The sequence below is a fragment of the Hemiscyllium ocellatum genome, chromosome 21 (assembly GCF_020745735.1).
Source record: "Hemiscyllium ocellatum isolate sHemOce1 chromosome 21, sHemOce1.pat.X.cur, whole genome shotgun sequence".
Classification (NCBI taxonomy): domain Eukaryota; kingdom Metazoa; phylum Chordata; class Chondrichthyes; order Orectolobiformes; family Hemiscylliidae; genus Hemiscyllium; species Hemiscyllium ocellatum.
In genome coordinates this window covers 33,223,179-33,237,188 of record NC_083421.1, presented here as the reverse complement: position 1 = coordinate 33,237,188, position 14,010 = coordinate 33,223,179, and the positions used below count along the sequence as shown (strand labels likewise).

The window sequence follows — 14,010 nt, the reverse complement described above, 5'->3', positions numbered from 1 at the left end:
TGAAAATGAACCTTCCAGCTTAGCAAACAAACCTACATCCAGATCACTTTACAACTTACCAATGTCCACTTCTGCCTTGTGTATATCTAAAGAAAATCTTAGTCTTCCTTTATTCAATGGCTCGTTTATCCTCCTATTTAATCTTCTCCCTCCTTATTTACTTTTTGTTCCCCTCTGATGATCTTTGTAAGCTTCTCAATCCTCTGGTTTCCCACTGCCCTTCGCAAAATTATATGCTTTCTCTTTTATTTTTATGCTATCCCTGACTTTCCTAGTCAGCCATAGTTGCCTCATTCTCCCTGTACTATGCTTCTTTTTCCTCAGGATGAATCTCTGCTGTGCCTCCTGAATTACTCCCAGAAACTCCTGCCATTGCTGTTTCACTATCTTTCCTGCTAGGCTCCTCTCCCATCAATTCTACCCAGCTCCTCTCTCATGCCTCTGTAGTTGTCTTTATTCAGTTGTAATACCATTATCTCTGATTCTATTTTCTCCTTCTCAAACTGCAGAGTAAATTTGATTATATTATGATCACTGCTTCCTAAGGATTCCTTCACCTTAAGCTCCCTCATCAAGTTTGCCTCATTGCACAACGCTAAATTCAATATTGCCTGTTCCCTAGTGGGCTTCACCACAAGCTGCTCCAAAACGCCATTCTGCAAATTCCTTTTCTTGTAACCATTACCAACCTAATTTCCCAGTCTACCTGTGTATTGAAGTCCCCCATGATCACTGTAACTTTGCCTTTACTACACATCTTTTCTATCTCCTGGTGTATCTTGTGTCCCAGCTCCTGACTATTGTTTGGAGGCCTGCACGTAACTCCAACTATAATTCCATACTTTATGGTACATCATTTCTACCCAAAGTGATTCTACACCAGGGATGGGGAACCTGCAGCCTTAAGGCCGCATGCGGCCTTCTAGGGCATTGTGTGTGGCCTTTTGAATGAATCCAAATTTTGCAGAACAATCTTTTATTTTTTTATTAGTAAGTTTTTTTCATCCTTTATTATTTTTATTTTAATCTTAAAATGAATGTATTTAAAATACCAGAGAGTAAAAGAAAATTCAACGAAATAATCCCCACTTATTGCTGCAAATCTACATTCTCCTACTTAACCAAAATCAAGACGTCTTTAAGGTCACAAATGACGGATACCCATCTCGAGGATCAGGTAAAATGGCAGACATCCATACTGCAACCAAATATTCAAATGCTTTCCTACAATAAGCAGTCACAACAAAGTCATTAAAAGGTGAGTTAACTTTAGAATTAACTTTTTTTCATTTTATTTAGTTAGTTAGTACTTAGTAGTTAGATTTTTAAAAAATAATGTGAATTTTGAAGAATATACAATTGAAGCTTCTTGGATGTGGCCTTATTAGATGCGGCCTTCCAACATGAAAAGGTTCCCACCTCTGTTCTATACCATCTGACCCTATTTCATTTCTTGCTATTAACATAATTTCATTTCTTACTAATAAGACAATCCCACTCCCTCTACCCACCTGTCTGTCTTTTTGATAAGATGTATATCCTTGAATATTTAGCTCCCAATTCTTAATCTCTTGGAGCCACGTCTCCATAATACCAACCACATCATAACTGCCAATTTTGATCTGCACGACAAACTCATTTACCTTCTTCTTTATACTGTGTGCATTCAGATATAACACCTTCAGTCCTGTATTAACCGTCCCACTTCTCATTGTCAGTCGTTTGTCCAGTGTGCTTGATGTTTGGTTGCTAACCATTTCCATACACACTGTCCTATTTGTGTCTGTACTGGAGATTTAAACATCCTCTCCTGAGTGCTACATTCTTCCGTCCTCTTTCAATTTGGGTTTTCTAGTTTCCCCTATGACTGAAACCTTTCCCCTCCACACACCACCCTTCCCCACCTCCCCCCCACCCCTCCCCAATTAGTTTAAAGCTCTGTCTGGAGCCCCAGTTGTGTGATTTGCGAAGACTCTGGTCCCAGCACAGCTCAGATAAAAACCATCCTATTGGAAGAGGCCCTTATTCCCAAGTATTAGTGCCAATCTCCCATGAAGTCAAACACATTCCTCTCACACCAAGCTCTGAGTCATGCATTTACCTGCTTTATCTTATGGGCCCTGTGCCAATTAGCTCATGGCTCAAGTAGCAATCCAGAGATTATTACCTTTTGGTTCTGATTTTTAATTTAGCTCCTAGCTGTTCCCTTTGCAGAACCTCTGCCCGACTTTTATCTGTGTCATTGGTACCTATTTGGGCCACAACCACTGGATCTTTACCCTCCCGCTCCAAGACCGGGAATCCATATGGCGCTGTGGGCAGCAGCAGAGTTGTACCCCAGCACAATCTGTAACCTTATGGCCTGATATATCCCCTACTCAATCATTACTATCAAGCTAGTGGACCAACCCTGGTTCAATGAAGGATGCAGGAGGACATGCCAGGAGCAGCACAAAGTGTACATAAAAGTGAAACATCAACCTGGTGAAGCTATCAACAGGACTACTTGCACAACAAACATCATAAACAGCAAGTGAGAGCTGACAGAGCTAAGCAATTCTACAACCAACAGATTAAATCGGAGCTCGGCAGTTCTGCCACACCCAGTCGGGAATGGTAGTGGACAAATAAATAACTCAATGGGGGAGGAGGCTCCAAACATATCCCCATCATCCGTGATGGAAGAATCAAGCACATCAGTGCAAAAGAGAAGACTGAAGCATTCTCAGCAATCTTCAGTCAGAAATGTCCAGTGGTCTTCAGCCGATTCAATTCACTCCATATGACATCAATAAACGGTTGGGGCCCTTGGATACAACAAAGGCTATGGATCCTGACAACATTACAGCAATAGTACTGAACACTTATGCTCCAAAACTTGTTACTTTCCAAGCCAAGCTGTTCCAGTACAGCTACAACACTGGCATTTACCTGAAAATATGGAAAACTGCCCAGGTGTGTCCTCTACACAATAAACAGGATGAATCCAACTCAGCCAATTATCACCTGATCACTCTACCCGCGATCATCCCTAAAGAGATAAAAGGTGCCATCGTTATGAAGATATGGGTGTACTCTACCTTTAAGAGAGTTAAAAGCTAACAGAAATACCTGATTCAGTACACTTGATGCTGTATAAGGTAACAATGTAACAATTGGTCAAAAGCTTGATTAGCTGGTTGCTTAGAAATGACAAAACAGATTCAAATTGGGATTCACAGGTCATGGATTGATAAAGATATATTTAAGGGAGCTATTCTCCGGGCAGTCTGCAGATGTTGTTGGCTTGGCAGTTCTCCTCCCAACTGTTCAATTTTCACTGGCCTTATACCTCCAAAGAATCAGATTGTGTCATTGGCTTTTAAGATCGTCAATATACTAAATTCAAACTTGACTGGAATTTGGTATTTTTAGGGTATAATTTAAACTGATTGGCGAAATTAAAACTGTTTTGTCATTTCTCAGCAACCAGCTAATCAAGCTTTCGACACTATTTCCTTATTCAGAACATTTGGTGCTGTGTCAGGTAGTTCTGCTGGCTTTTAACTCTCTTAAAGGTACAGCACACCCACATCTTCATAACATCATCAACAGTGCTATCAAGCAGTACCTGCTGAGCAATAACATGCTCAGTGACGCCCAGTTTGGGTTTTGCCAGAGCCACTCAGCTTGTGACCTCATCGCAGCCTTGATTCAAATGTGGACAAACGAGCTGAATTCCAGAGGTGGTGTGAGAATGACAACTCTTGACATCAAGGCTGCACTCAACTGAGTGTGGCAAAATTAGAATCAATGAGTATCAGGGACAATCTCTCCACTAGTCAGAGTCATATCTCACAAATAGGAAGCTAGTCGTGGTTGTTCAAGGTCATTTGTTTAGTTTCAGGAGTTCCTAAGGGTAGTGTCCTGGGTCCAACCAATTTGTCTCATTCATCAACAACACACCCACCCCCCTCCAACCACCACCCCCCCCCCCATTGTCAGGTCAGAATTGGACATGTTCACTGATGATTGGACAATATCCATCACCTTTCCCCTGTATATGAAGGACAGATTCCATCTGAATTGGAAGGGAAATAATATATTGGAAGGGAGGTTTGCTGCTTGGGAGGATTTTAACTAGTTAGGCAGGGGTGACCCAGGGAGACAATGAGAAAAGAGATCAGTGTGAAATGTTCAGGGCAGGCAGGAACAAAACAGAGAATGAGACAAAACTGATAAATTAAACTGCAGGTAAGGGAGATGAACTCAAGGCATGGTTGGGAACTTGGGACTGGGATGTCATAGCAATTACAGAAACATGGTTCAGGGATGGATAGGACTGTCAGCTTTATGTTCCAAGGTATAGATGCTATAGGAAGAATAGGAAGGGAACAAGTGAGGAGAGAAGGGGTGTTTTGATAAGGGATACTGTACTGAGAGAGGATACTCTTGGAAATACATTAAGGGAAGCTATTTGGGTGGAACTAAGAAATAAGAAAGGGATGATCATCTTATTGGAATTGTACCACAGACCCCCCAGTACTCAGTGGGAAATTGAGAAACAAATGTTTAAGGAGATTTCAGTTGTCTGTTAGAATAATAGGGTGGTTATGGTAGGGGATTTTAACTTTCTGAACATAGACTGGGACTGCCATAGTGTTGAGGGGTTGGATGGAGATGAATTTTTTAAGCGTGTACAAGAAAATTTTCTGATTCAATAAGTAGATGTACTTACTACAGAAGGTGCAAAACTTGACCTACTCTTGGGAAATAAGGCAGGGTAGGTGACTTAAGTGTCAGTGGGGGAGCACTTTGGTGCCAGTGAACATTTTAATATAGCAAATGAAAAGGATAGACAGGATCTACAAGTTAAAGTTCCAAATTGGAGGAAGGCCAATTTTGATGGCATTAGGCAAAAACTTTCAAAAGCTGATTGGGAGTCAATGTCCGCAGGACAGCTAGAAAATGGGAAACCTTCAAAAATGAGATAACAAGAGCTCCTGTTCCTGTTAGGGTGAAGGGCAAGGCTGGTAGGTGCAAGGATAGTTGTATGATGAGAGAAAATGAGGTTTTGGTGAAGAAAAAATTGGAAGCATATGTCAGGTATAGACAGTAGAAATCGAGTGATTCCCTAGAAATGTATGAAGGCAATAGGAGTTTCCCTTAAGAGGGAAATCAGGAGAGAAAAAAGGTGATATGAGATAGTTTTGGAAAATAGTTTTAAAGAGAATCGAAAAGCATTCTACAAAAACATGAAGGACAAAAGGGTAACTAGGGAGAGAAAAGGGCCTTTAAAGATTAACAAGGTCGCCTGTGTGTGGAACTGCAGAAAATGGGGGTGATAGTAGACGAGTATTTTACATCAGTGTTTACTGTGGAGAAGGATTTAGATGACAGAGAATGTGGGGAAATAAATCGGAGGCTGAGGGGTGACTTTATAGAAGTTTACAAAATCAGGAAGGGCATGGATACCATGCCCAAAATGTCGATTCTCCTGCTCCTTGGATGCTGCCTGACCTGCTGCGCTTTTCCAGCAAAACATTTTCAGCTCTGATCTCCAGCATCTGCAGTCCTCACTTTCTCCACGGATAGGATAAAGAGACAAGGTCTTTTCCCTGGGGTGGGGGTGTCCAAAACTAGAGGGCACAGGTTTAAGGTGAGAGGGGAACGATATAAATGAGACCTACGGGGCAACTTTTTCACGCATAGGGTGGTGTATGAATGGAATAAGCTACCAAAGGAAGTGGTAGAGGCTGGTACATTTACATGATTTGAAAGACATCTGGGTGGGTACATGAATAGGAAGGGTTTAAAGGGATATGGGCCAAATGCTGGCAAATGGGACTGGATTAATTTAGGATATCTGGTTGGCATGGAGAAGTTGGACCAAAGGGTCTGTTTCCATGCTGTACATCTCTGTGACTCTAAGAAGTCAAAAACTTTTAGTGGAAGGTGAGAGCAGTGGAACCTAACTGTAACTTAAGCTTTGTGGAACATATTGAAAAATATCCGTATTGCAGAGGAGGAGATGCTAAATGTTTTAGAATACATAAACGTGGAAAAGTCCCTGAAACCTAATCAGGTGCACCCTAGAACTCTGTGGGAAGATAGGAAAGTGATTACTGGGCTCCTTGCTGAAATGTTTCCATCATCGATAGGCACAGGTGAGTCACAGAGTCATAGAGATGTACAGCAATGAAACAGACCCTTTGGTTCAACTCGTCCAAGCCGATCAGATATCCTAATTTGTTCTAGTCCCATTTGCCAGCATTTGGCCTGTATCCCTTTAAACCCTTCCTATTTATATACCCATCCAAATATCTTTTAAATATTTAATTGTACCAGCCCCTACCACTTCCTCTGACAGCTCATTCCATACATGCATCATCCTCTGCATGAAAAAGTTGCCCTTAGGTCCCTTTTACATCTTTCCCCTCTCACCCTGAACAAATTACCTCTAGTTGTGGACTCCCCCAGCCCAGGGAAAAGACTTGTCTATTTACCCTCTCCATGCACCTCATGATTTTATAAACCTCTATAAGGTCACCCTTCAGCCTCTGATGCATGCCTGGAGGTTGACTAACATGGTGCCACTTTTTAAGAAGGGTGGTGAGGAAAAGCCTGGGAACTATAGTCAACATGGCTTTGTGCATGGGAAATTGTATCTCACTAACTTGATTGAGTTTATTGAAAAAGTAATGAAGAGGATTGATGAGGACAGAGTAATAGACTTGATCTATATGGCCTTCAGTAAGACGTTCAACAAGATTCCTCATGGTAGACTGGTTAGCAAGGTTAGATGTAATGCAGGGAGAACTAGTTATTTAGATATAGAATTGGCATGAAGGTAGATGGCAGAGAGTGGTGGTGGAGGGTGACATTTAAGACTGGAAGCCTTTGACCTGTGGTGTGCCACAAGTATCAGTGCTGGGTTCCACTGTTTTTTGTCATTTACATAAATGATTTGGATATTAACATCGGAGGTATGGTTAGTAAGTTTGCAGGTGGCTCCAAAATTTGAGATGCAGTGGACAGTAAAGAAGGGTACCTCAGTGAACAACAGGATCTTGATCAGATGGGGCAATGGGCCAAGAAGTAGCAGATGGAGTTTAGTTTCGATAAATGTGAGATGCTGCATTTTGGAAAGGCAAATCAGGACTGGACTCATAGGTTAGGGTCAGTCGGTGGCTCAGTGGTTAGCACTGCCGCCTCAAAACACCAGGGACCTGGGTTTGATATCCACCTCGGGCGAATGTCGGTGTGGAGTTTGCATATTCTCCCTGTGTCCATGTGGCTTTCGTTTGGCTGCTCCGGTTTCCTCCCACAATCTAAAGATGTGTAGGTCAGGTGAATTGGTCATGCTAAACTGCCTGTAGTATGAGGTAGGGGAATGGGTCTGGGTGGGTTATTCTTCAAGGGGTCGATGTGAACTTGCTGGGCCAAAAGGCTGTTTCCATACTGTAGGGAATCTAACCATTTAATGGTAAAGACCTGGGAAGTGTTGCTGAACAAAGAGATTTACAAGGATGTTGCCAGGTTGGAGGATTTGAGCTGGAGGGAGAGGTTGAACAGGCTGGGGCTGTTTTCTCTGGAGCATCGGAGGCTGAGGGGTGACTTTATAGAGGGTTACAAAATTATGAGGGGCATGGATAATGTAAATAGGCAAAGTCTTTTCCCTGAGATTGGGGAGTCCAGAACTAGAGGGCATAGGTTTAGGGTGACAGGGGAAAGATATAAAACAGATCTACGGGGCAACTTTTTCACACAGACAGTGGTACGTGTATGGAATGAGCTGCCAGAGGAAGTGGTGGAGGCTGGTACAATTGCAACATTTGAGAGGCATTCGGATGGCTATATGAATAGGAAGGGTTTGAAGGGATATGGGCCGGGCGCTGGCAGGTGGGACTAGATTGGGTTGGGATATCTGGTCAGCATGGACGGGTTGGACCAAAGGGTCTGTTTCCACACTGTACATCTCTATGACTCTAAAGAGACCTTGGAGTGCAGGTTCATAGTTCCTTGAAAGTGGAGTCCCAGGTTGACATGTTAGTGAAGAAAGCATTTGGTTTGCTTATTTTTCTGGGTTAGACCATTGAGTATAGGAGTTGGGACATTATGTTGCAGATGTACAGGACATTGTTTAGGCCACTTTTGGAATACTGCACACAATTTTGGTCTCCCTGCTATCGGAAGGATGTTGTGAAACGTGAAAGGATTCAGAAGAGATTCACAAGGATATTGCCAAGGTTGGAGGGTTTGAGCTGTAGGGAGAGACTGAATAGGTTGGGACTGTTTTCCCTGGAGTATCAGAGGCTGAGGGGGTGCCCTAATAGAGGTTTACAAGATCATGAAGGGATGAGATAGGATAAAGAGACAAGGTCTTTACACTGGGGTGTTGGGGTCCAAAACGAGAGGGCATCAGTTTAACTTAAGAGGGGAAAGATTTAAAAGGGACCTAAGGGGCAACTTTCTCATGCATAGGGTGGTGCGTGAATGGAATAAGCTACCACAGGAAGTGGTAGAGGCTGGTACATTTACATGATTCGAATGACATCTGGATGGATATACATTAAGGAAGCGTTTAGAGGGATATGGGCCAAACACTGGCAAAAGGGACTGGATTAAATTAGGATAACTGGATGGCAAGAACAAGTTGGACCAAAGGGTCTGTTTCCATGCTGGACATCTCTGTGACTCTAGGAAGTCAAAAGCATTAGGGGAAGGTGAGAGCAGTGGAACCTAACTATAAGTTCAGCTCTGTGGGACACGTTAAAGTTGCTATATGAATGCAAGCTGTAATATCTGGAATAGGTGTTTCACTGCTATAATAAAATAATTTAAGAATTCCTTGCCTTGCAACAGTAATCTCATTGAGAATTCAAAATAATACAAAAACTCTATAGAAACTGACAGTATGAATGACATTTAACCAAGCCTAAAATTTGAAAGGTTGCAACCAATGAAGGACTGAAGAGCTATTAAAGATTGAATTCTAAATTTCTGACAGATCTAAGAAGCGATCCTTGTTTGGAACTCAACTGTTATCACAATAAGCACAGATTCATCTAAGGAGGAAGTCCCTATTTTGATCAGGAAATCTTAATTCTTTATTTGTTCAAGGAGAGCACAGAGAGACATGGTCACGTCAATGTTCCAGCCATCAAAGGACCACTATAATCCTTCCAGTAATTACATCCAGAGTTACAGTGGGATCACTTTAATTCATACAGGAAATTTGGCTTTTAAATGACTGAGTGCTTAATTGAAACTACTATGTTACAGGGCTGTTTATTTTTCTCAGTCGAATCATAGATCTCATTTGTTTGATTTGAATTCATTCAAAGTTAATGCACAAGGACTCATGTCATCAGATTTTGTGATGCATACACACATCTAACAGGTTTGGACCAAAGGCAAAGGAATTTATCAGAAAATATCAACAGCAGTGTGGGATGAGTTCCCACTGTCCCTGACTTCTGTACAGAAACACTAATATCTGACAAACTGATTCATAAATTAATTGACTTAATCATTAGCAACATATGCTCAGTTCATCATATTTCCTCATATGAATCCCATCACCCTGATGAACAATGCTCTTAGTACTAAATCTAGCTTGAAAATGCACAACTAACATTTAACCAACAACATAAAGGACATTTATCTTACCTCTTAGAGAACGAAATCACAAGGACAATTCCAATGCAACAAATCTTACCTTTGATCAACATAAATTTACATTCAGTAATGTAATTCTAAATAGGAGGACTTAGGCAATACCCAAAATATTTGAGACTAGACAGAAATAAAAACAGGAATTGCAAACTGAAGTTAAAGCTTTGCATTGGCATTGATTTTTCTTTGGCAGTGAGGGTGTTAACAAACATTAACCTTGGTTTTAAAACATAGAACATAGAAAAATACAGTGCAGTACAGGCCCTCCGGCCCTCGATGTTGCGCCGATCCAAGCCCACCTAACCTACACTAGCCCACTTTCCTCCATATGCCTATCCAATGCCCGTTTAAATGCCCATAAAAAGGGAGAGTCCACCACTGTTACTGGCAGGGCATTCCATGAACTCACGACTCGCTGAGTAAAGAATCTACCCCTAACATCAGTCCTATATCTACCACCCATTAATTTAAAGCTATGCCCCCTCGTAATATCTGACTCCATACGTGGAAAAAGGTTCTCATGGTCAGCCGTATCTAAACCCCTAATCATCTTGTACACCTCTATCAAGTCACCCCAAACCCTCTTTTCTCCAATGAAAACAGCCCCAAGTGCCTCAGCCTTTCCTCATACGATCTTCCTATCATACCAGGCAACATCCTGGTAAACCTCCTTTGCCCCCATTCCAGTGCCTCCACATCCTTCCTATAGTATGGCGACCAAAACTGCACACAATACTCCAGATGTGGCCGCACCAGAGTCTTATACAACTGCAACATGACCTCAGGACTCTGGAACTCAATTCCTCTACCAATAAAAGCCAGTATGCCATATGCCTTCTTCACTGCACTATTTACCTGGGTGGCAACTTTCAGAGATCTGTGTACATGGACACCAAGATCCCTCTGCTCATCCACACTACCAAGTATCTGACCATTAGCCCAGTACTCCATCTTTTTGTTACTCTTACCAAAGTGAATCACTTCACACTTAGCTACATTGAACTCCATTTGCCACCTTTCTGCCCAGCTCTGCAGCTTATCTGTATCCCGCTGTAACCTGCCACATCCTTCCTCACTGTCAACAACTCCACCGACTTTTGTATCATCTGCAAACTTGCTCACCCAACCTTCTAGCCCCTCCTCCAGGTCATTTATAAAAATGACAAACAGCAATGGTCCCAAAACAGATCCTTGCGGAACACCACTGGTAACTGCACTCCAAGATGAACCTTTACCATCAACTACTACCCTCTGTCTTCTTCCAGCCAGCCAATTCCTAATCCAAATCTCTAACTCAACCTCAATGCCATACCTCCGTATTTTTTGCAGTAGCCTACCATGGGGAACCTTATCAAATGCCTTACTAAAATTCATATACACCACATCCGTCTCCACAGATCCTGCCAGATCCGTTGAGATTCTCAGGCATTTTCTGTTTGTATCCCAGAGTAATAAGTTACTGGTTTATGAAACAAATTTAGTACCACCATCCCCATCTCCCAAAGGCCGTTCCACCTTTCAAGCTGGGTAAATGGATGACGTATATAATGCGTATTCCAGATAAATTACCCCATACCCTGAATTCAGAATCAATGGTAGCCACCACAGAACTGTATTCCAATACCTTTGGGGAAAGGGGCGATAGTTGTGTATGAAAAGCTGCATAAACTACTGCTTCCATTTTGTTACATTGAAATAAAAACCATCCAAGTGCAAACATTACGCTTTTGTTTTTATCAGGGGTGGCATGCTGGCTCAGTGGTTAGCTCTGCTGTCTTACAGCGCCAGGGACCAAGGTTTGGATTGCACCCTTGGACGACTGTCTGCGTAGAGTTTGTACATTCTCTCCATGTCTGCATGGGTTTCCTCCAAGTGCTCCGGTTTCCTTCCACAGTCCAAAGATGTGCAGGTTAGGGTGGACTAGCCATGTTAAATTGCCCATAATGTCCATGGATGTGTAGGCTCCATGGGTTAGCCAGGGGAAATAGAGGTTTACAGGGATAGGGTAGAGGGGCAGGTCTGGGTGGGATACTCTTCAGAGAGTCAGTGTGGACTGTAGGGATCCTTTGATTCTCTGCAATCAATGGATAAATCAGCATTGCTACTGTTATTTTCTGGAGCCTTCTAGTGAGACAATGGGAAAACTATGACTCCTCACTGAATATAAATGATACAATAAGTGGCTTGACTTCAAGCTGTCAGCTAGGTTGATTTGCTGAGCACAACCACTCAATATTAATCTGGCAAGTATGTTATAGTCTCTTAGATCCATTGGCCAGCAGACTAAAAGTCGGCAGACTTGAAGACTGGCTACATCACATAGTTGATGAAAAAATGTACAACTTTGCTGAAACATTTTTGATTTAATACACACTTGAAGCATTTCAATGTTTGCATTCATGCCAAGAGTTAGGCTTAACACTATCTCGGATGCTTCCTGGGTCACCTATAAATGAACCTTGCCCTGTTTTCTATGCAACATGCATTCTGCGGTTGTACTGATGAGGCTTTATAACATACCATACATCCCGTGGTGTCAATCTTTCGATCAGTCACGCAACGATAATTTCGCGTGCAGCCTCCATTATCCCGGGAGCAGTCACGCACAGGGCCAAATGAGGACAAGAGGTCGTCTGGCGTTTCAAAGTACGTAGATTGCATAGCTTCCTCCCTTTAAAGAACACCAGAATTGAATAAGTTAGAGCAATGCCACAGAATTAAATTGACCCCAACAGCAACTAACCAAGGAGGAAAGGAGTCTTGACAACAGGCACTGTGAACCTCATTCATCTATTTCATCAGTCCAGACAACTAGCTTAATGTTTCAAATTCTTTCATCCTTCAGAGACTGCCAGTCTAAATTAGACCATTTAGAAGCATAACTACTCATGTGCAAATTTAAATCCTGCTATCTCCTCAGGGTATGAGATTGTTCAGAAGTGACTGCACTTGCTATCTTCAAGATATGGTGCCCCTATCTGTTAATATACGTCAACTGAATTTTAAATTCAATACCAAGAAAATCAAAACTCAATAAAATATCAGCAATGCCATATGGTTGAATGAATTTTGAAGGAACATAACCACAAAGATATCCAACTCACTGCATTTTGTGATCACTGGTAACAACTCTGAGCCTATCCTCTTTGGAACCTGAAAACCCATTTCAAAACAGCTCACATTTATTTTTTGGAAGCATTTGTTTCAAATCAACGTTCCACTGACTTTAGGAAACTTCAAGCATTACTGAATTCAGCTGACAGTCACCTTCAGGGACAGGATCCTGATGTGCTATATAACCGTGTATACATATACAGAAAAGTACACGAATAATTTCTTTGTAAGGTGTTTTAATCATTATGAAATTAATTTCCTAATTTACAGTTTGAGCTATCATGACAAATTCCATTTAAAATAATTCTTTCTATCATATGTCACCAGGCGTCTTAATCATTGGACAAAGCCTTTCAATTCCACTATGGATTTGTTGCTGAAAAATATGTTCCCCTTTAGGGAGAATGAAAAGTTATCAATGACAGTATATATTCATAAGGTACACTGCTACAGCTGATTTCCTGGCCACTTGCCAAGCCAAAGGCCAAGGAGAAGTTTAGCTCAAGGAATAAGAATGAATAAAGATGTAAAAAAGCAAATGTCTTCAGTTTGGCTGTTCAATTATCAATCAGATTCATGTTTCAAAAAACATGATGTGGGGCTCATATTTTCCAAACTCCAGACACAGGATTCTTAATCTGTGTAATTTTAATGCAGAAATCAAGAGAAAAAGGAACTTTAACCCAGATTCAGTGGAATGAAAAACCGAAATTGTAAACTTTCCCTCACAGATCTTCTGGCATTTTTAGGCAGATAACGCCAGTCATAGTCACACAGTACAGAAACAAACCCTTTGGTCCAATCCCTCCATGCCAACCATAATCCCAAACTACCATACCCACCTGCCTGCACATAGCCCATATCCCTCCAAATCTTTCTATGTGTGTACTCATCTAAAAGTCCTTTAAACATCATAATTGTACACATCCACCACTTCTACTCATTCCACACACGAAGCACCTCTTCTAAAAAAAAGTTGTCTCTCACACCCTTGTTATATGTACCCCCTCGTCCTAAAATCCCCCACTACAGAGAAAAGACACCTTATCTGTACTCCTCATGATCTTAAAAACCTCTGTAAGGTCACCCCCTCGACCTCCTCCGTTCAAGAAAGTCCCAGCCTATCCAGCCTCTCCTTATAACTGAGTCAACTGAGTAGATGGTGCAATTGAGAAGGAGTGACAAAGAAAATAAGAAATGGGGTCTCAAAAATGCAATTGAGGTTATAAAATGACAGAG

At 41.7% G+C, this 14,010-nt stretch overlaps 1 protein-coding gene across 6 annotated transcripts in view; it reads right to left on the bottom strand.

Moving 5' to 3' along the window:
* LOC132825811 (astrotactin-2-like) overlaps window positions 1–14,010 on the bottom strand; it is a 1,607,744-nt gene that overhangs the window by 755,062 nt on the left and 838,672 nt on the right. For 5 of the 6 annotated variants that reach the window (XM_060841306.1, XM_060841305.1, XM_060841303.1 and 2 more), the window contains one exon: window positions 12,178–12,328. In XM_060841306.1, the coding sequence (XP_060697289.1) occupies window positions 12,178–12,328 (151 nt within the window). Of the gene's footprint in view, window positions 1–1,643; window positions 1,654–12,177; window positions 12,329–14,010 lie in introns of those variants that run through there. The other variant, XM_060841307.1, reaches the window with a different exon arrangement.